Below are 20,788 nucleotides of genomic sequence, written 5' to 3' on the forward strand. Positions count from 1 at the left end.
AATGAACATGTGTACATGTCTAGACAATAGTGACCCATCCACTTAGCTAGATGTGGCTGGGGGGTTGATTATAGCATTTCCTTCACATGACCATTCAATTTAGACAAGTGTGTCTGTGTCATCTAATAATGATAAAATAGTCATATCTGTACACTTTCTGTTTTTGATATTGCTACTATGCAAGTAATCATTTCATTGTACTGTTTACACCTTCTGTATCCTGTGCATGTGACAAATAAATGTAGAATTGATTTGATATAGCGTGTGTTTACCAGAGACGTTAATGTGAAGAATAACATGACCTGCACCAACGACAGATTAGGATATAGGCCAAGGACTAGATAACATGGATTTTTATCTGGAGTTTGTCCTTATTGTAGGCTACTACTTTTACCACTTTTAGTCTTGAAATATTTGGTTGTTTACTAAACTACTCACTCTGTTTAGCACATGGCCTCTCATGTGAATCCTTAAAGAGGTGGGTGGGGCTAAGGCATAAGAGGGTGTGAACAATGCTGAATGGATGTAGACAAAGAAGAGGTCTCCAGCAGGAATACCAAAACATTCAAGTGCCATTTTCTCAAAAGTGGGGATACATTTACATTTACATTTAAGTCATTTAGCAGACGCTCTTATCCAGAGCGACTTCAAGTTTATCAGCTTTCGAGGCAGAATTACTTTCCCATTGTTTCTCAACAGCAGTGTTTGATATCCCATTTTCTAGCTCTGAGTCTCTACTTTAATCCAATGTAAAAATCAGAATTTCACATTTTGCTACATGAGACCAAATCGAGGCTGTTGGTCACATATGCCCTATTGGAATGGTCCAATCCAGGACAAAGGTGGATATAACCATTATTTGTATGATGTGTAGCAGGTCTGGGGTCAATTCGAATTGAGGGCAGTCAATTTAGGAAGTGGTTTCAATTTAAAATGTAAAAACTCTTCAATTGAATGAGTCATTGAAAATATATGCCATTTTTTTTATTATTGAATTTAAATTTCAGTTCACTTCCTGAATTTACTGCCCTGATATGTGGAAAGAGGCAGCAGTTTCAAAGTGGATTGCGTCATCGATCAAGCCACAAGTTCACAAGTCTCTGAAATCTACATATGCATATATTACCCACAAGGCTCTTTAGGGTAAAGTATGGCTTTGACTTACCTGATGAAGAACGAGGCTGCAGCGGAGGGTGTGTGGCTGGTTTGGGTGGGGGTGGGCTGGGGCTGGGGTACGGTAGGAGTGATGTTGGCATAGTCATAGATGGGGCTCCCAGGGGCAATGGGCATGTAGTTCCTGTATGGGTCAGGAGTCAAGCCCTGCGTCTGGACAGGGAGAGAAGAGGGGGAGATGGAGAGAGAGACATGAGCATCAACCAATGTGACAAAAAAAGTATACAAATTCTGCATCCAACTTCAATGTGTATGACCATGACTTGCTTTCAACAAACCAAAACATTTAGTGAAGTAAAAACCAAACATTGCAAGATAATTGCATATTTTCAAAAAACTAAACAAATTGCATAATATGCTCTCACAGGTCAGAGAAGCCTGTTGGGGAACTCAGTTGAGTGACTGCTTTGGTTGATGTGGCTCCTGCATTTGTGAGCAGGAGTACCAAAAAGCTTGGGGAAAACACATCACGCAGGCCACTCCACAGCAGGAAATGACCTGTGTAACAATGCTACAGTTCGTTGTCACTCCATTTGCTGCAGCTGCAGGTTGGTAATCTTGGTCCTTTACTCTCACTGCTAGCTAGTCATTAGCTTATTAGCTTTCGTCATTAGCTTTGGTCATTAGCTTTGGCCTGATTACCGACTCACACTGTGCTACAATATGGTTAGCGTTGAAAAACTGATAGAGTCCCATCCATTATCACTTGTTCTAATCATCTGTGACTAAAATATGAGATGACATAGGATATGTAATTCAACCAGATTGACGTGTAATATGAGAATGAGAGTGAACTTTTGAGTGTTGGACAAAACACAACAGTCGTTTGTATGCCATTTGATTTAACAGAGATAAACCGCTTGTGCCAATCATCTCAGAGGCTACTGTATGTTCACAAGTCAACGCAGCCCTTCCCACAATCTCCATTTAGCCTTGTTCTTTCAAATGAGCCAGATGCATCTTTTAATGTGCTGTCTACTTTCTGGTGACGCCTGTTGTTGGGGATGTGACATTTTTCTCTTTCTCTTTCTGTTTCATTTTTCTCTTTCTGTTTCATTTTTGTCTTTTAATTTCTCTCTCTATCTCTCTCTCTCTCTCTCTCTCTCTCTCATCCCTTTAGTCTATAAGGAAATGAAGAAACTGGGGCAGGCATCCACTCTGTACTCATCACAGTGGATTACCGTGGCGATGTCTGCGGAGTGCCGACATTTGGCGGGGAGTCCATTATTCAGTTCTTTGACTGCGGCGTTGGCGCGGCAGCTAACAGGATTACAGAGACGCACGCCGTTCGCCCCTCCACGGAAGCGCCGCCACACAGAGAGAGGACGGAAGTAGTCAACAACAAAAAGCTGCCACACTGACACAGCCAAGACGCCCCCAGCTGCCACATTGTCACAGATGCCCCCTTATTGCTCTTAAAGTGATTCTAGGTCTCTGAGTAAAAGAAGGGCCAGTACCTGGTAGTTGTATATGTAAAATGTATGTTAATACAGGCAACTATAATTGTTGATGGCTAGCAATTTGATCTACTGCAGGGGTTGGCAACAGGCGGCCAGCGGACCAATTACCGGCCCCGGAGTGATTTCTTTTGGCCCCCCAAAGTGACATTTTTGACTGTAAAATGAGTTTAATTCAGGAAACTGAAGTATTCCCATGAATACAAAAAAAGAGACGTGGTCGTGTCTCAATGTAATAAAGGAATTAAATGATTGTTATTATCAAATACAAGCCTAGTTGGTTTAGCCACGGAAGAGACAGGGACTTTCCTGCTAGCCATGATTTGCTGAGATAATGGATGGTCTGGACGTAGCATGCTTCTGTCTATAACGTGAGCTGCTCATTATGTGTTGATAGTCATTTCTACTGCACAGTTTTTAAAGATATAACATTAGCCATCAATAACTATTTATTTTTATTTCACCTTTATTTAACCAGGTAGGCTAGGTAGGCTATCTCTTTAGCCTACCTCTCTTTTTTGGGCTTAGTTGTGGTGAATTTGCAGTGTACAAATTATTATCATAGTGTTCTACCGAACCACCTTATCTGACAAAAATCGGTCCGCGGCTGAACCTAGTTGCCTACCCCCGATCTACTGCTTTTCTGTTGGCAGTAACAGAGAAATTGACTCAAACATAACAGTGGTCAGGGAATCATCATTTCTCATAGGTCAAATTCTATTTTCTTTAAAATTGTTCCAATCCTAATGAAAAGAACAGTATTTTGGGGGGGTTCTTCCTAACAAACAGGGTCTTCTCCCAATCTATATATAGTATTTACATTGAGATAATTTATAGAATTAAATACCTTATGAAAAAGGTAGAGCAAGCTGTTATTTCTTTGTTAATCTTTGGCATGTTACATCATCATCACCCCCCCAATCACCCTCCCCTCAATCATCCCCCACAATCACCCCCCACAAACACTGCAAACATACGTATCTATATGGTTGTTGAAGCATGTCTACAGTACAAACAACAACAGTATTTGTTTGGTAACTTGTTTATCCACCCCAGGGGTAAACCATCTGCCGACTACACCTGATAGCAGTGCTATTTATATAACCCCTAACAGGAGCGCACTAGTCTGACAGACACATGTGACCATGGGAAGAGGCACCTTCAGTATGGCTTCAAAGGTGCCCTTCGTGACACACTCGCGTTTTTAATCATCTCCAGGGTGCCACTCATAGACGCTGTAGTACGTTTTTTTCTCATTCTATAGCATGGCAGTTTGAGTGAGCGTACCTGTACGTGACACGCGTGTGCTTAAACTACATATAAGATAATGGCAACAAGTAACCCAGATGCATTACGCTTCGCTATTTTTGTTTCCGAGCTTCAATGGAAGTCACAGTGAATAAGCCACGAGGAGGAATGTTGCAACTTGGAAGTCAGACCCAAATGGCTGATGGGTAGATAACGAGCTGTAGATTGTAGAATAATGTTGTCTCTTCCTCGCAGTGGAACAGATTACAGAGATCCAGAATCACTCAAACACCCACATCCCACTGAACACGACTGTATATATTACCAAAAACTCCTCTCACACATCCTATAATAATTCAAATGTAGAGGCTGGCCAGCAGAGCAGTAGCCTATTAATGGCCAGCAGGAGATCTACATTTGGGTCTAATTGGAGGTCGATATTTTTATGATGTAACGGCTAGGTTATGGTGTTAGGGTAAGGCAGTGGGTGTGAAGAGCCGGGGTGGCTGGGATGTTACCGGGGTGGCTGAGATGTTACCGGGGTGGCTGAGATGTTACCGGGGTGGCTGGGATGTTACCGGGGTGGCTGAGATGTTACCGGGGTGGCTGGGATGTTCCCGGGGTGGCTGAGATGTTACCGGGGTGGCTGAGATGTTACCGGGGTGGCTGAGATGTTACCGGGGTGGCTGGGATGTTACCGGGGTGGCTGAGATGTTACCGGGGTGGCTGGGATGTTACCGGGGTGGCTGGGATGTTACCGGGGTGGCTGAGATGTTACCTGGGTGGCTGGGATGTTACCGGGGTGGCTGGGATGTTACCGGGGTGGCTGAGATGTTACCGGGGTGGCTGAGATGTTACCGGGGTGGCTGAGATGTTACCGGGGTGGCTGAGATGTTACCGGGGTGGCTGGGATGTTACCGGGGTGGCTGAGATGTTACCGGGGTGGCTGAGATGTTACCGGGGTGGCTGGGATGTTACCGGGGTGGCTGGGATGTTACCGGGGTGGCTGAGATGTTACCGGGGTGGCTGAGATGTTACCGGGGTGGCTGAGATGTTACCGGGGTGGCTGAGATGTTACCGGGGTGGCTGGGATGTTACCAGAGTCTGACAAATCCATACAGTACTGACCCTTTGCACCTCGAGGAACTAAAAGCAATAAGTCAAGTCACATGACTTAATGAATTATGGAACTGGGTCATATACGGTGCTATGGCGGCTGTTTGGCCTTGTGGTTCACCCGTTAGTCAATTCTACATTTTTTCAGCTCAGAATATATCATTTACGAGACTAGTATCTTTTCAGTGAGCGTGCTTTGCTATAATTCCTTGTTGTTAGTGTATGAGGCTTGAGATTTGTAGTTTTAGCATTCATAAGTAGAAAATGTTTCTCTCTTTTTTCCATTCTCTTCTTATTCTCTTTCTCTCTCACTCCTTGCCTACCCCTGGGAGGTTGTTGTCCAACAGGGTTGGAGAATAACCGATTACATGTAAGATGTTTTTAAAAAACGGTAACTGTAATCTGTTACGTTAGCAGCAAACATATTGCAATCAGATTACACATACTTTTGAAAAACGAAATGATTACTTTGAAGATTACTTTTAAATTCAGAAAGGATGTTTGCGATATAATCTTTGACAATTTTCTGTTTTTCTCAATGACGTTCAAATCAACATTGAAAAAAGGAGCAAGTTTAAGTTTGTTCCACCTGAGTGAGTCTGACCACAAGTCAGAGACCACTATGATGTCAGAGACCACTATGATGGTAGAGAACACTATGATGACACACCAAATGTGTTTGATGGATCGTGGGAAAAGAGCAGGTATAGGGTTTTGTAGGCTACAGTCCAAGCCATGTCTTCCAATGGTGCGACTACTGTCAGCATCCAAATATTATCCAACTTTAATAAACGCTTGGAGGTAAGGATGACAGCAGTGGTGTAGTCTACGGTAATACGGATATCACTTATTATTGATATATACTGTACATAGCGCATTGATGTGAAACAATGCTACTCTCTCATTTAACTATTTGTGCCTTACGGATTGTGGTTGTTGTGGATGGCTAAATGTTTATTTGAACCCAATAATGTTTGAATTCAAGAAGTTTAAGCTGCCTCTCAATCATTGTTTTTGAAACCAGTGGACAGCCAGTGAAAAATGTGCTCTAGCAGCAGCTGAATAGTGTGGACCCAGCCTATGGAATAAAAGTGAGGCTTTTATTGCTCAATCTAATTCATGCTGTTTAAAAAATATATATCCATAGGCCTAATGGACACATGCTCAAACTCACACACTTTTGATAGACTTAAAGGGGAAATCTGTAGTTTTATCCATTTTTGGACTTATAAATTATATATATATATCCATTGATTCTTGACGAATATAACTTGTAAATGCCTCATGAGCTTAGTTCAATTTTAAATGTAACAAACACTGTATAGCCTCATAACCTGGTTAAAACAATAATGTTGATATCATGGATGATCAGTCCTTGTAATTGTTTCATCTGTGGATTTGCCCTTTGAAAGAACTGCATATTATCAAGATATCAAAGTGTCACTAACAAAAAGGTAAACATTAGGCCCATAGAAAATGCAGCATGTGGCATTTGTTTTTCACTTTACTAGTGCTCAAAGCATGCCATTCCATGAGCGTAACATGAGCTCAAAGCATGCCATTCCATGAGCGTAACATGTCTTTTTCAACTCGAATCAATGAGCCCAATCAGTCTTCCATGACAACAAAATCATAAACAACAGAGTAGGGCTGTCTTATAAATCCTTAGTTTTGGGGTTATGATCAGGTTAAACAATTTTGTTAATCTATAATTCCATATTTCCGAATCCTATTCTTGAAGATCAAGGGGTATAACATATTGGAATGACTGGAATTGTGATACACTTTGGTTTTTAATGTAAAGATAAATTGAATCGTATTATTATATGTAGTAGAAACCAATAGGTTAGAAGAAGCCTACATAACCAACCCATAAAGTAAAATGTAACATCCATATATGGCCAGCTATGTAAACTTTAACATTGATTTATCCTACAATAGATGTCGTTCAATTGGTAACATACATTTTTGTCTTCTTCTAATGCCTCTTAAGGGGAAAGTCATCTAAAAGTATCTGAATGTAATCAGATTATGTTACTGATTTTGGGGTAATCCAAAAGTTATGTTACCGATTACAATTTTGGAAGGGTAACTAGTAACTGTACCGGATTACATGTAGAAAGAAACCTACCCAACCCTGGAGGTGTGCAATATTGGCACGGCTGTTCCAGAGCAGACCCAGGTACTGATGACAGCGGGAAGGTCACTCTGGGCAACAAGAAACGCTTTAAAAAATGCTCACGAAATGTGATGCCTATGGGACTAATTGAGAGGGAGGAACCCTACAGTGTGCCTGCCATTTGGGTTGGCTCAAAGTGACCTGTTGGTGATTTGAAGCAGAAAGCGAAACAACTTTTTTTGTCGATCAAACCTTTCACAGTTTGTGAGGCTGTTTTTCTGCACCTGGTTTTCAACATTGTGCACAAAATACATCTTTGATCGGCAATTCACCCTCTTGATCCTTTTCTGCTTGTCAACTAAGTCTGATAAAAAACCCAAGTGTAGGCTACAAAATAGAAATTAAACTAATAATATAGCTTGCTTTGTTGGTATGTGTCTAGTCCTTCTCTGTTCCCAGTAATCAAACATTTTAGACTTAGTAAATTCAATGTTTAGTGAATGGAACAATTTCTTTGATGGAAAATGCTTATATTCATCTAATTAATACTCCTATATCTGTCTGTATATTTCAGCATGGTACACTGAAATGACTACAGACTCTTCTCTGAATCCTCATCTTTGATCGTGTCCTTCATAATCAGAGCCCGGTCCAAAATGGGGGAAGGCAGTGAAGCGTGAGGTGTGCCCACTCCTCCACTCAACCCAAGCCAAGCCTCCCAGATGGATGTCAGACGTGCTTATTCACCTCAGGTGAGAACCAGGCCCCATCTGTCAGCACAGAGAGGAGGGAGGCATGATCCTGGCTTCCTTTTCCTTTGTGTTCCCTTCCATTTGTCCTTCCCTTGTTTCTCTCAGTCTCAACATAAACCAACACCTTTCCCTCTCCTCTGAGAATTTGGTGAGTCACTTTTCTGGTAGGGGCAGCATTCGAAGGCTGCAGACGGCATTGAACCATCTGGCTCGGCCGAATGGGGTGGTGTCTCCTTAGAGCATTACTGACACGTCTCCTTGTCTCCAGTGCCCTCGCCTACCTCCTCCCTAATTAAATCATATCTATAAGGTGTCGGAAACGTTCCACAGGGATGTTGGTCCATGCTGAAGTGATGGTATCATGCAGTTGATACAGATTGGATGGCGGTACATTCATGCTGCAAACAGCCCGTTCAATCTCATCCCAAAGATGCTCTATTGGGTGGAGGTCTTGGGACTGACCAGGCCACTCAGGTAAACTGAACTCGCTGTTATGTTCCATGCAATGTTTTTCCACTCTTCTTCTTGTTTGTTGTTTTTAGCTGATAGGGGTGGAACCGGGTGTGGTCGTCTGCTGCAATAGCCCTTCCGTGACAAGGTTCGACGAGTTGTGCATTCCGAGATGCCGTGCTCACACCACTGTTGTAGTGTGCCGTTATATATATCTGTTTGTGGCCCGCCTGTTAGCTTGCACGATTCTTGCCATTCTCCTTCGACCTCTCTCATCAACGAGCTGTTTTGGCTCAAAGGGTCACCGCTGGCTGGATATTTTGTGTTTGTTGCACCATTCTCGGTAAACCCTAGACACTGTTCTGGGTGAAAAGCCCAGGAGGACGGCCGTTTCTGAGATACTGGACGCGGCGTGCCTGGCAACGGCAATTATACCACTGTCAAAGTCACAGGTTACTGATTTTGCCCATTCTAACACTCAATAGAACAGTAACTGAATGTCTTGATGCTTGCCTGCCTGCTTTATATAGCAAGCCACGGCCACTTGACTCACTGTCTGTAGGAGCGATCCATTTTCATGAAAAAGTTGTGTACCTAAAAACTGTCTGGTGAGTGTAGATCATTACACACACACACACACACACACACACACACACACACACACACACACACACACACACACACACCCCACCCACACACCCCACCCATCCACACACACACCCCACCCACACACCCCACCCGCCCACAGACACATCCCACAGCTACTCACGTACACGCACCCACATGGCCCCCACCCACCCACCCACCCACAGACACACACACACCACCCGCTCACAGACACACACACCTGCCATTCGTCCACTGAAAGGTCCCTGCAGGGGCACTCAATTCTCTGAGGTGTCCAACTCAGGTTTTTGTGTAATTGGGATGCGATGTGCCAGCTCAAGGTCTAATTGCTTTCAGACACCGAGGAGGAATAGGGGATACGATTGGCTGCCTTAAACGGCACACGTTCAATCAAAAGCATTAGCTGTCCAACTCTTGGCAGCACAGAGGCACTTGTTGACATTGGAGGGAGTGGATGCTAACAGATACACAGAAAATAAACATTGAGAACAGATTGCCTGTAAGTCCCAACAGCATAGCAAATGAACATACAACATACTTAGGATCATTATTATACAATACATACTGGGTGGATACACGTTCATACTCTTGTTTTCAAAAGGAGACAAATATTTTATTAGGTTTTTAGAACACACATTGGGATATCAGGTGAGATGTTAAGAGACAAATTACCATAGTAGTCAAACCATCCTAAATGTCTTGTATTGTGAAATTCAAAGCAATTCTATTCAATCAGAAAATACATTATTAAAAGGTATCTGACTGGGTAGAGAGGTTCCAGAGAGGAAGAGGAGAAGCGAGAGGTTTCACATTTGCCAAAATCTGTCTAAAATAAGCCATATGAGCTTATTTTGGACCTAGACTTGTCACCTGCCTTCCTGCCTTTGGGACAACGACTCCCATCGTTAGGGCGGAGACAAGAGCATCTCGTAATTATATACAGAGCTCAGTTCTATCCGCTGTAAAACAAGCTCTGACCAGAGGCTACCATTAGGCATAGAGGTCAGCCCTCACTATTGTAGCTGTCAATCGACACAAAAGACAGAAGATAAGCCAATCAGAGCTGTTCTCTGGTCCATCAGTCGTCTCGATGTCATCCTCCACACCCAAATCGTCCAATCAATCAAACCACTCAGTTTCTCATCCGTTTCTTCTCTTCAATCAAGAGAAATTGGCATTAATCCCATTCTGACCCACAGCCTCCTCCTCCACTTCGCCGCAACACGCACTTAATGCCGTTGTCCAGCACTTCACAAATCTCGCCCGCGATCAATAGCGACCATTCTCTCTGTAGATTCTACAATGACCTCAGACAACATTTGCATATCCAATCCTCTCCCCATTGATTTCTGGCCCTCATTACAACCCCATTACAAACACGACTGTGATGCCTAATCTATAGGAGTGCCTCTATGGAGGGGTATACAGTTTAAAGCATGGTTATGCTTTAGATCCCATGTGTCTGAAAGCAGTGTCTGAAACAAATCCAGACTCACTTGGCATGGTGGCGTGTGGCAGCCAGGAGACCATTCCCGTGTTCCCAAGTTTAATCAGCCCGTCACTGGAGTTGGGAGTTAGTTGGCACATGGATGGATGGTACTTGTGTGGCGGTGAGGTCAACAATGGACATCATCAGCGTGATAATCCTTCCGCATTGAGATGACCTAATGTTCAATCTCCGGATAGGAAGGTCAAGTGGTGTTTGGAAGGCTGTGATCCCGGCTCGGAGGGTATTGTGCTGGGCAATCTGCTTGTTTAATGACTACTGATGCAGCCTTGGGGTGTACTTTATTGTCATGGTCGACATCTATCTACCTGGGTTTACCTAGGACTAACTGGACTGCCATCACAGGAGGTTGGTGGCACCTTAATCGGTGAGGACGGGATCGTGGTAATGGCTGGAGCGGAATAGGTAGAATGGTATCAAATACATAAAACACATGGTTGGATGTCATTCCATTCGCTCCGTTCCAGACATTATTATGAGCCGTCCTCCCCTCAGCAGCCTCCACCTACTGTCATCCTTTTTCATGGGGATGAAGTCCGTCACTTGAATTGGCACTAGCCAAACAACCTTTAGAGTTGTTTATAGGAAAAGTGTAAAAAGAAAGCTGAATTGTGTTGCCTGTAACTCTCCGGTGATATGAACCTCAGCTTTGTTTACCTTCTGTATTCCTCAGTGGACTGTGAGTCAGAGGGGATGGCATTTTAGTTTTGTACAGGCTAGATGATGTAGTGGTGTGTTAATTTCATTACGCCAATATATGGATAGTTAAATTTTCTAGATCAGATAATGTTCTGAGAGGGATGCCCAAAACAGTACAAGGTGGATTAAAAGTTATCTGACTAACTACTATGCATGATTATTCTGCTATGAATGGAGTGTTAAAAAGATCATCTCTAAAATAAGTTATATGACAGAGACTCCCAACTCCACTGTTTATATTGAGCTATGGAGCAGGCACCTGCCTTGACACTGGTCATGTCGCCCCCGAGTCCTGATTAACACCCCAAATGACATCATCAGAGGGTGACATCTCATTCAGGCAGATGAAGGCCCCCTGTGGTGGCAGCCCTGTCATGCCACTTAATTGGAGTGGTATTCAAGACGCCTCAGCCTTGAACTAGGAGTGTGAATCATGATGATATGATTATAGGGCCAGCCATAAAATTGACACTGGGTCGTTTAATAAAGCCTAATTAATAAGTGGCCTGAAAAAAAATACATAAACTACAGTAGTTTCAGTCAAATACACACTATTCCAGAGAGCTGGAAATGTCATGCTTGGCAACCAAACTCCTAACAGAAGCCATGGATGGAGAAATAAGTCCTTTCCCATTGACCCTGGTCACAACTCCTAACCCTTTCTAGAGTCACAGTAATTCAAATTGTTCTGCGTTGCCAAGGTAACAGCAAAACCAAGGTCTTTTCTCAGACCTGAATGGTTTTGTCATAGCACATGGAGTATAAAAAAGTAGAATGTGTTACCGTGCAGCACTAACCAAAGTGAATGAAAATGGTAGGCATTCTTGGATGAAAATGGAGGACAAATTCAAGGTGTCTTTTTTGCCCCCAAAAATTATGCATTTCGGCCAGAAAGAGTTTACTAGGTAGCTTTCAGAAGAAGGACAAACACAGGTCTGAATACATTTCATAATCCTTAAAAGACCGAAACTGTATGAATGAAGTCTAGCCCAAAATACCCTAACCTAAAGAAAACAAAAGAGAATATGAACTTACCATAGCAGAATGAGGATGATGATCCCTCCTGACACGAGAGACTCTCCACACTCCCTCCAGAAAGTGCTGTGGTATGGGAGTCACCGTGGACTTGGACCCTCCCATGTAGCTGCTCTGGATCCCACCCCAACCCTGGAGTCCCCCCCTGAACCTTTCCCCAGGAATCTGATCATAGAACCTGGGTGGCTGCTTGGCTGGCGAGTCCTCCATGGACCAGTCCTGGCAGGGTAGGGTGCCCACGCTGTGGGCGGCAGGGCGGGGGGTCAGCCCTGAGGAGAAAGCTCCAGGATGCAGGTCGGGCATGTCTCCGGTGAGGCCCAAGGCTTTCTGCAGGGCCAGGCGTCTCAGTTGGTGGAGGGCAGTGCCACAGACCTGGCAGGTGCTGTCCTCTCTAGCATACGGGCCCCTATGTGGACACTGGAGGTGCTGGAGCTTGTCGAACAGGAACACAGCGAAGCCCGGGTCCTGTGGAGAAACAACGAGATTAGAATCAACCCACGAGTCAGATCTCAAATATTCAGGTTTGTTCAAGATCATTTCATTTTAGTTCATTTCTCTTATTTCTGATATGCTACTTATTCAAAAACATATATTGCAGTATTCTATTAAATGAGAAACACATTACATAGCCTACATACATGCAAGCACACACATACACACAGGCTCCAGGCGGATACCATCACAGAGAAGTGCACACCATTAAGAGCTAGGGTAGTCATGACTACCATATCCACTGATCAACTCAATGGCCTCAATGGAAGATGGGTATCCAAGAGTCTCAACGAATACAACACAGCTTCAGGAAACAGTTAGCTGTATAAGGATGTGATGTGAGGGTTGACTCATAACCTGCAGTCCCCGTGGATATGGGTCATGAACTATTGAGAGAGAACAATGCATTGAAAATCCATAAATGTACAATTCTTGTTCAATTCATATCTATAAGCTACATTGAGGTTTTTCTTTCATTATTTTTATCTGGCGTTAGTGCATAGTCTAAGTTTTAAGGCCTAACTGTAGCGCACCAAATACACGGTAATTGACAAATAATTTGGGTAGCAAAAGTTTGCATTGATCCGTTGAGGCAAAAAGGAAAACAGAGTTTAATTCAATAAGAGAAAAGCTGCGAAATAGAGAGTTTAAAATAAATTGAAGGGAGGGCCAGAACAGTAGCCTAATGTTTGGGAAAGATTTGGTAAAAGTGGTGAAAATAGAATGACAGCAGTGCTATGTGTGGTGATTGTGAGGCGACATACACATTTGAGAGTCACAAGAGGAGGACCTCAAAATGACACGTCAAGGGAACTGTGCTGTTCAGATGGGTTGAATGGAATAGTAGCCGAACTGAAATCTTGACGCTGACTGATAACCTCTCGCATAGTCTAATATAATATTAACTCCTGCAGAATTAAGTTTTTCTTGCAGTGAAATTATATACCAAATGTACATTTTAACTGTGAAAAAGGAGTGGAGAAATATAATTTATTTCATTCAGCATCTTGAGAGAATGAATGTGCGGTTAGGGACCATCTGTAAAGGTGCTATCTTAATCTGCATCATAAAAGCTGATAGTATTTCAACCACGGTTAGGGACTGTCTGTAAAGGTACAATCTTAATCGGCATCATAAAAGCTGATACTATTTTAGCCACTTAAATGTACATGTTGGGTAGTTTTCACAGCTTTTATTTCCTTAAAAGCGGCCAAACTGATGCAATGTTTAGAGTTATTTAATTTTGTCTCCGGTCCCTAAACATCTTTGCTGCCCGAGAGAAGCAGAGATGAAAGATAAAACTTTACAGATGTCAACTAGATTGAAGCATTCATTCTATTGATTTATGACATTATTCTGGTGAGCAAGGGGTTAATGTAGTATTCTAAGGCAAGAAGTATTAACAGAAGAGAAGCAGCAAGCCCTGAATTTTTGCGCTGAATAAAGGGTCTGAAACCTTATATAAATAAAGTATTTCTGTGTTTATTTGTAATAAATGTGCTAACATTTCTAAAAAACCTGTTTTTTGCTTTGTTATTATGGGGTATTATGTGTAGATTGATGAGGAAATCAAATAATTTAATCAATTTTATAATAAGGCTGTAACGTAACAAAATGTGGACAAAGTCAAGGGGTCTGAATACTTTCTGAATGCACTATACTTGCCGGCTACCACCCGGTACTCAACCCTGCACCTTAGGGACTGCTTCCCTATGTGCATAGTCATTTAACACTGGACACTTTAATAATGTTTACATACTGTTCTACCCACTTCATACAGTATGCATTGGACTAGTAACCGAAAGGTTGCAAGATCGAATCCCCGAGCTGACAAGGTAAAAAAAAATCTGTCGTTCAGCCCCTGGACAAGGCAGTTAACCCACTGTTCCCTGATAGGCCGTCATTGAAAATAAGAATTTGTTCTTAACTGACTTGCCTAGTTAAATAAATGTAAAATAAATAAATACAAAATAAAGTACAGTACCTTCAGAAAGTATTCATACCCCTTGACTTATGCCACATTTTGTTGCGTTACAGCCTGAAATTAAAATGTATAAAATACATGTTTCTCACCCATCTACACACAATACCCCATAATGACAAAGTGAAAACATGTTTTTAGAAATGCTTGCAAATTTATTGAAAATTAAATGTAAAAAAAAATCTAATTTAAATAAGTATTCACACCCCTGAGTCAATACATAGAGTTAGAATCACCTTTGGCAGCGATGACATCTGTGAGTCTTCCTGGGTAAGGCTCTAAGATCTTTGCACACCTGGATTGTACAATATTTGCACATTATTCTTTAAAAAATTCTTCAAGATCTGTCAAGTTGGTTGTTGATAATTGCTAGACAGCCATTTGCAAGTCTTGCCATAGATTTTCAAGACGATTTCAGTCAACTGGGCCACCCAGGAACATTCAATGGCATCTTGGTAAGCAACTCCAGTGTATATCTGGCCTTGTGTTTTAGGTTATTGTCCTGCTGAAATGTGAATTTGTCTCACAGTTTGTGGTGGAAAGGACACTGAACCAGGTGTTCCTCTAGGATGTTGCCTGTGCTTAGCTCTATTCCATTTAGTTTGATCCTAAAACACTCGCTAGTCCTTGCCGATGACAAGAATACCCATGTCATGATGCAGCCAACGCCATGCTTGAAAATATGAAGAGTTGTAATGATGTGCACTGAGAGTCGGGAAGCAAGTTCAGAGTGTTTTAATAAATAAAAGTAAAATAACACATAACAAGAACACACGAATAACGCACAGAACTGACACAGGAACAGAAACAATGACGACTAGGGAAGAAACCAAAGGGAGTGACATATATAGGTCAGGTTATCAAGGAGGTGATGGAGTCCAGGTGAGTGTCATTATGCAGCTAACGCTGGTGACAGGTGTGCGCCCTAACGAGGAGCCTGGTGACCTAAAGGCAGGAGAGGGAGCACACGTGACAAGAGTGGTACTCGGTGATGTGTTGTATTGGTTTTCTCCAAAACATAACGCTGTGTGTTGAGAACATAAACTTCATTTTTTTGCCAAATTTATTGCAGTTTTACTTTAGTGCCTTATTGCATACAGGATGCATGTTTTGGAATATTTTTATTCTATACAGGCTTCCACTCTGTCATTTAGATTAGGATTGTGGAGTAACTACAATGTGGTTGATCCATCCTCAGTTTTCTCCTATCAAAGCCATCACAGTCAACTCTGTAACTGTTTCTCTGTTTCTCTGTTTTAAAGTAACCATTGGCCTCACGGTGAAATCCCTGAGCGGTTTCCTTCCTCTCCGGCAACTGAGTTAGGAAGGACGCCTGTAACTTTGTAGTGACTGGATGTATTGATACACCATCCAAAGTGTAATTAATAACTTCACCAGGCTCAAAGGGATATTCAATGTCTGTTTTTTTACCCATCTACCAATAGGTGTCCTTGTTTTTGAGGCATTGGAAAACTTCACTGTTATATGTGGTTCAATCTGTGTTTGAAAATCACTGCTCAACTGAGGGACCTTACAGATAATTGTATGTGTGGCGTACAGAGATGAGGTAGTCATAAACAAATCATGTTAAACACTACTATTGCACACAGAGTGAGTCCATACAATTTATTATGTGACTTATTAAGAAAATATTTACTCCTGAACGTATCTAGGCTTTCCATAAGAAAAGGGTTGATTACTTACTGACTCAAGACATTTCAGCTTCTCATTTTTAATAAATATAGTTTTTTTTAAATAAAAAATATATAATTTTACTTTGACATTATGGGATATTGTGTAGGACAGTGACACAAAATCTCAACTTAATTAATTTCACATTCAGGCTGTAACACAACAAAATGTGTAAAAAGTGAAGGGGATACTTTCTGAAGGCCTATATGTATATACTGTATTCTAGTCAAGGCTCATCCTATATAACTACTGCTGTACTCACCTTTTTTATTAATATAATAATACGAATGTCTATACACACAATCATATACATATACATTTATATTTATATTGCTCGTTCTAATATTTGAAATTGTCTTCATTCCTTTCTTTTTCTTTGTTTAATGTTTGTATTGTTTAGGTATTACTGCACTGTTGGAGCTAGGGGCATAATCATTTTGTTACACCCACGATAACATCTGCAAAATATGTGTACGTGACCAATACAAATGTATTCGATGTATCTAATTATAGAAAAGTTGACTAACAAATAGCCTACCGAAATGTTGGAAATCCTAAACAGAACATAGGCCTACCTAAATGCCTGTCAAAAACATCTCTCCGCCATCTCTGACTGTACAGCGCATTTTCTATATCCGCAGATGGTTAACAATAATTGTGGGCAGGTGAGGGTGAACAAATATCTGACCCGCACATCCCTAAAGGACGTTACTCTAACAGAAAACTTTTCAGACCAAGACATTTAGAGACTACCTAAGGGCTCAGATGGGTAAAAAAAGAATCCTTCCTTAGCAGAAAAGATAGGATGAGACAGAGAGGAAGGATAACACAGGCAACAAAGATTGTTTTTGCTCAAAGGTTTCCTTCCTTGATGGGTGGTGTAAGATATCTGCAGGGGTAAATATGAGTGCGAGCCAAGAGAAAGACCTGAAAAACACCCGCTGTACTGTACTACTTTAACATCTGATTATCTTTTTACAGAATAGGGTAGTTCAACAATGTCTAGTAATATCAACACAACAGTTTGTTGAGTAGTCATGAGGGATAGATTACTGAACTCATCGCTAGACACCTTTTATAAAGGAAATAAACGCTGCTGAACACATATATTACCATCACCAACATTCAAACACTGTGAGTGAAATGTTTCCCTTTTAAATCATTATTCAAACACCTTCCCAAGAAGTCCTGATTCTGAACAGTGAACTTGAACGCACACTGAACTCACGACAGCTGCTCGCAGTACCTCAACAACACACAATGCACAACTTCTCTATCCTCGCACTGGACATTGTATAAAAGTTGATTTAAGGTTGGTAATAAACTGCGCTTGTCCCTGCCTGCGGTTGTGTCTCAGGCGGGGGTGCAGGGGCGGGGGTGTGAGCGGGAGTTCCCCTCCTATATGTCACTGAGGTTTATGTTGTGTTGGAGTGAGCCGGAGGTCAGGAGCAGAAAGAGCCATCCTCAGCAACAGTGCTCGGTGATTGAGTGCTTTTGTCTGGGGCAGGGGAGCATGGGAGTGGACTGACAGGGGGTTGGGGTCTGGTGGACAGGCTTTGCCAGATGCTGCAATCTGTTCAAGGCTCCAGGGAGCTCTGCGTTCCAACGACCAGTTCGTTATCTGACTTTGATAACTTTTTGGGATAAAAAAAAACATTGTTGAGAATGTCTCTCGTGTTTTTGTGCACAATGTCATGCGAGAGGAATGAGTGGTTCTTCATAAATAGACAGCCTTATCACATGAGACACGACTGGTGGATGAGAAACCAAATCCAATGGGACCCAAACTTTAAAAAAGCCCAATTGAGTTAGTCATTGCCTTCTGTCTGGAGTAATAATCCCATTTCTACGCCTCCTGGAGGAAGCGTCCTTAATGAATTTACACCATGGGACTTAACTTGCAAAACAACCAGGAGAGAATGACTTATGGTTAGAATGAGACCTGCAGTAATGTCACCTGGGTTAGGAGAGGCTTCTCTTTATAGACTCTCTGAGGACAATACACCTGGGTTAGGAGAGGCTTCTTTTTATAGACTCTCTGAGGACAATACACCTGGGTTAGGAGAGGCTTCTCTTTATAGACTCTCTGTGGACAATACACCTGGGTTAGGAGAGGCTTCTCTTTATAGACTCTCTGTGGACAATACACCTGGGTTAGGAGTGGCTTCTCTTTATAGATATCTCTGAGGACAATACACCTGGGTTAGGAGAGGCTTCTCTTTATAGATCTCTCTGAGGACAATACACCTGGGTTAGGAGTGGCTTCTCTTTATAGATCTCTCTGTGGACAATACACCTGGGTTAGGAGTGGCTTCTCTTTATAGATATCTCTGAGGACAATACACCTGAGTTAGGAGTGGCTTCTCTTTATAGATCTCTCTGTGGACAATACACCTGGGTTAGGAGTGGCTTCTCTTTATAGATCTCTCTGTGGAAAATACACCTGGGTTAGGAGTGGCTTCTCTTTATAGATATCTCTGAGGACAATACACCTGAGTTAGGAGTGGCTTCTCTTTATAGATATCTCTGAGGACAATACACCTGAGTTCAAACAGTATTGGAAGTTATGCTCAGACATACATACAAATAATGTGTGTAAACTGTATAGGTTTCTGATTACAGTGAAATTATAGGGGACAAAGAGATGTTTCTGATTACAGTGATATGACAGGGGACTAAGAGATGTTTCTGATTACAGTGATATGACAGGGGACTAAGAGATGTTTCTGATTACAGTGATATGACAGGGACTAAGAGATGTTTCTGATTACAGTGATATGACAGGGACTAAGAGATGTTTCTGATTACAGTGATATGACAGGGACTAAGAGATGTTTCTGATTACAGTGATATGACAGGGGACTAAGAGATGTTTCTGATTACAGTGATATGACAGGGACTAAGAGATGTTTCTGATTACAGTGATATGACAGGGACTAAGAGATGTTTCTGATTACAGTGATATGACAGGGGACTAAGAGATGTTTCTGATTACAGTGATATGACAGGGACTAAGAGACGACTACTGTTTCCAACATACATTCAATCCCAGTCTTCATGTTCTCTGCTTTCTGTCCGCTTCCTTCTCTTTACAAACAGACCAGAGGGGAAATAGAAGGTTTACACTATACAGCAGCAAGGATACAACAGCAAATTCTAATCTATACTTGCTCACACAAGTGTGTCTCCTGCACAGTTTATGGACTTCCTACCACAGCCTGTTGAGTTAAGCCGTTAACTAGCCACACAATGCGGCCATGTTTTCTTAAACTCCTAAACGCCTACACATACAAATGCGGGTACTGGGTCGTTAACAGTCGATGCCCAGGGTGTTTAAACAACAAAACAATGGTGTTTCCCCTTTCTCCCTTCTCCTAATGCTTGAGAAACTGTTGAGACAGACGTGACTATTCTTTCTAAATTGGCCCCTGGTACAGTGGTTCTACAGTGGACCAGCTGGAGTCTGTGCGACTTCTAACCTCCTTGCCGCTTACTTTCCCACAGCTACTGAGAGAGCTTGGCCTACTGTGAGGCTACCAGAATGACCTTTTGCATGTTTTATCAGATGTAGAGATGGAGGTCAGGAAATAATAGCCCTATCTTATACCACACAAAGCCCAAATACTTTCTTCCCCCAAAAATCAATACATTTGGGCGGTCAATTGGTTAGAAACAAAACGAAAGTATGAAATATAAATACCAGTAGCATATGGAATATTGATGAAAAGCATGGAAACATTTTGGATTGGAGAGCTGTCTTTACAACTGAATAACCTATATGTAAAAGTTATACAAATGTAAAATAATACTTGCTCTACTTTATCTAAAGTTTGATCACATTCTTCCATCACATAGTGGCTAAAGATATAGTCCTTGTTATAGAAACATATCATTTGTAAAAAATAAAAAACAACAACACATGCATAAACAGTATATACAGTTGAAATCGGAAGTTTACATACACTTACGTTGGAGTCAATAAAACTTATTTTCCACCAATCCACAAATGTCTTGTTAACAAACTATAGTTTTGGCAAGTCGGTTAGGACATCTACTTTGTGCATGACACAAGTCATTTCTCCAACAATTGTTGACAGACAGATTATTTCACTTATAATTCACTGTATCACAATTCCAGTGGGTCAGAAGTTTACATACACTAAGTTGACTGGGCCTTTAAACAGCTTGGAAAATTCCAGAAAATGATGTCGTGGCTTTAGAAATAGGCTAATTAACATATTTTGAGTCAATTGGAGGTGTATCTGTGGATGTATTTCAAGGCCTACCTTCAAACTCAGTGCCTCTTTGCTTGACATCATGGGGAAATCAAAAGAAATCAGCCAAGACCTCAGAAAAAAATTGTAGAGCTCCACAAGTCTGGTTCACCCTTGCGAGCAATTTCCAAATGCCTGAAGGTACCACGCTTATCTGTACAAACAA

General features: G+C 41.8%; 1 protein-coding gene across 2 annotated transcripts in view; it reads right to left on the bottom strand.

The window, feature by feature from the left end:
• Positions 1 to 20,788, bottom strand: part of kif26aa (kinesin family member 26Aa) — a 191,312-nt gene that overhangs the window by 103,766 nt on the left and 66,758 nt on the right. For both annotated transcript variants that reach the window (XM_065008629.1, XM_065008628.1), the window contains exons 3-4: positions 12,184 to 12,648; positions 1,166 to 1,326 (exon numbers count right to left, since the gene is read on the bottom strand). In XM_065008629.1, the coding sequence (XP_064864701.1) occupies positions 1,166 to 1,326; positions 12,184 to 12,648 (626 nt within the window). The remainder of the gene's footprint in view (positions 1 to 1,165; positions 1,327 to 12,183; positions 12,649 to 20,788) is intronic.

This window comes from Oncorhynchus nerka, linkage group LG24 (assembly GCF_034236695.1).
Source record: "Oncorhynchus nerka isolate Pitt River linkage group LG24, Oner_Uvic_2.0, whole genome shotgun sequence".
NCBI classification, from domain to species: Eukaryota; Metazoa; Chordata; class Actinopteri; order Salmoniformes; family Salmonidae; genus Oncorhynchus; species Oncorhynchus nerka.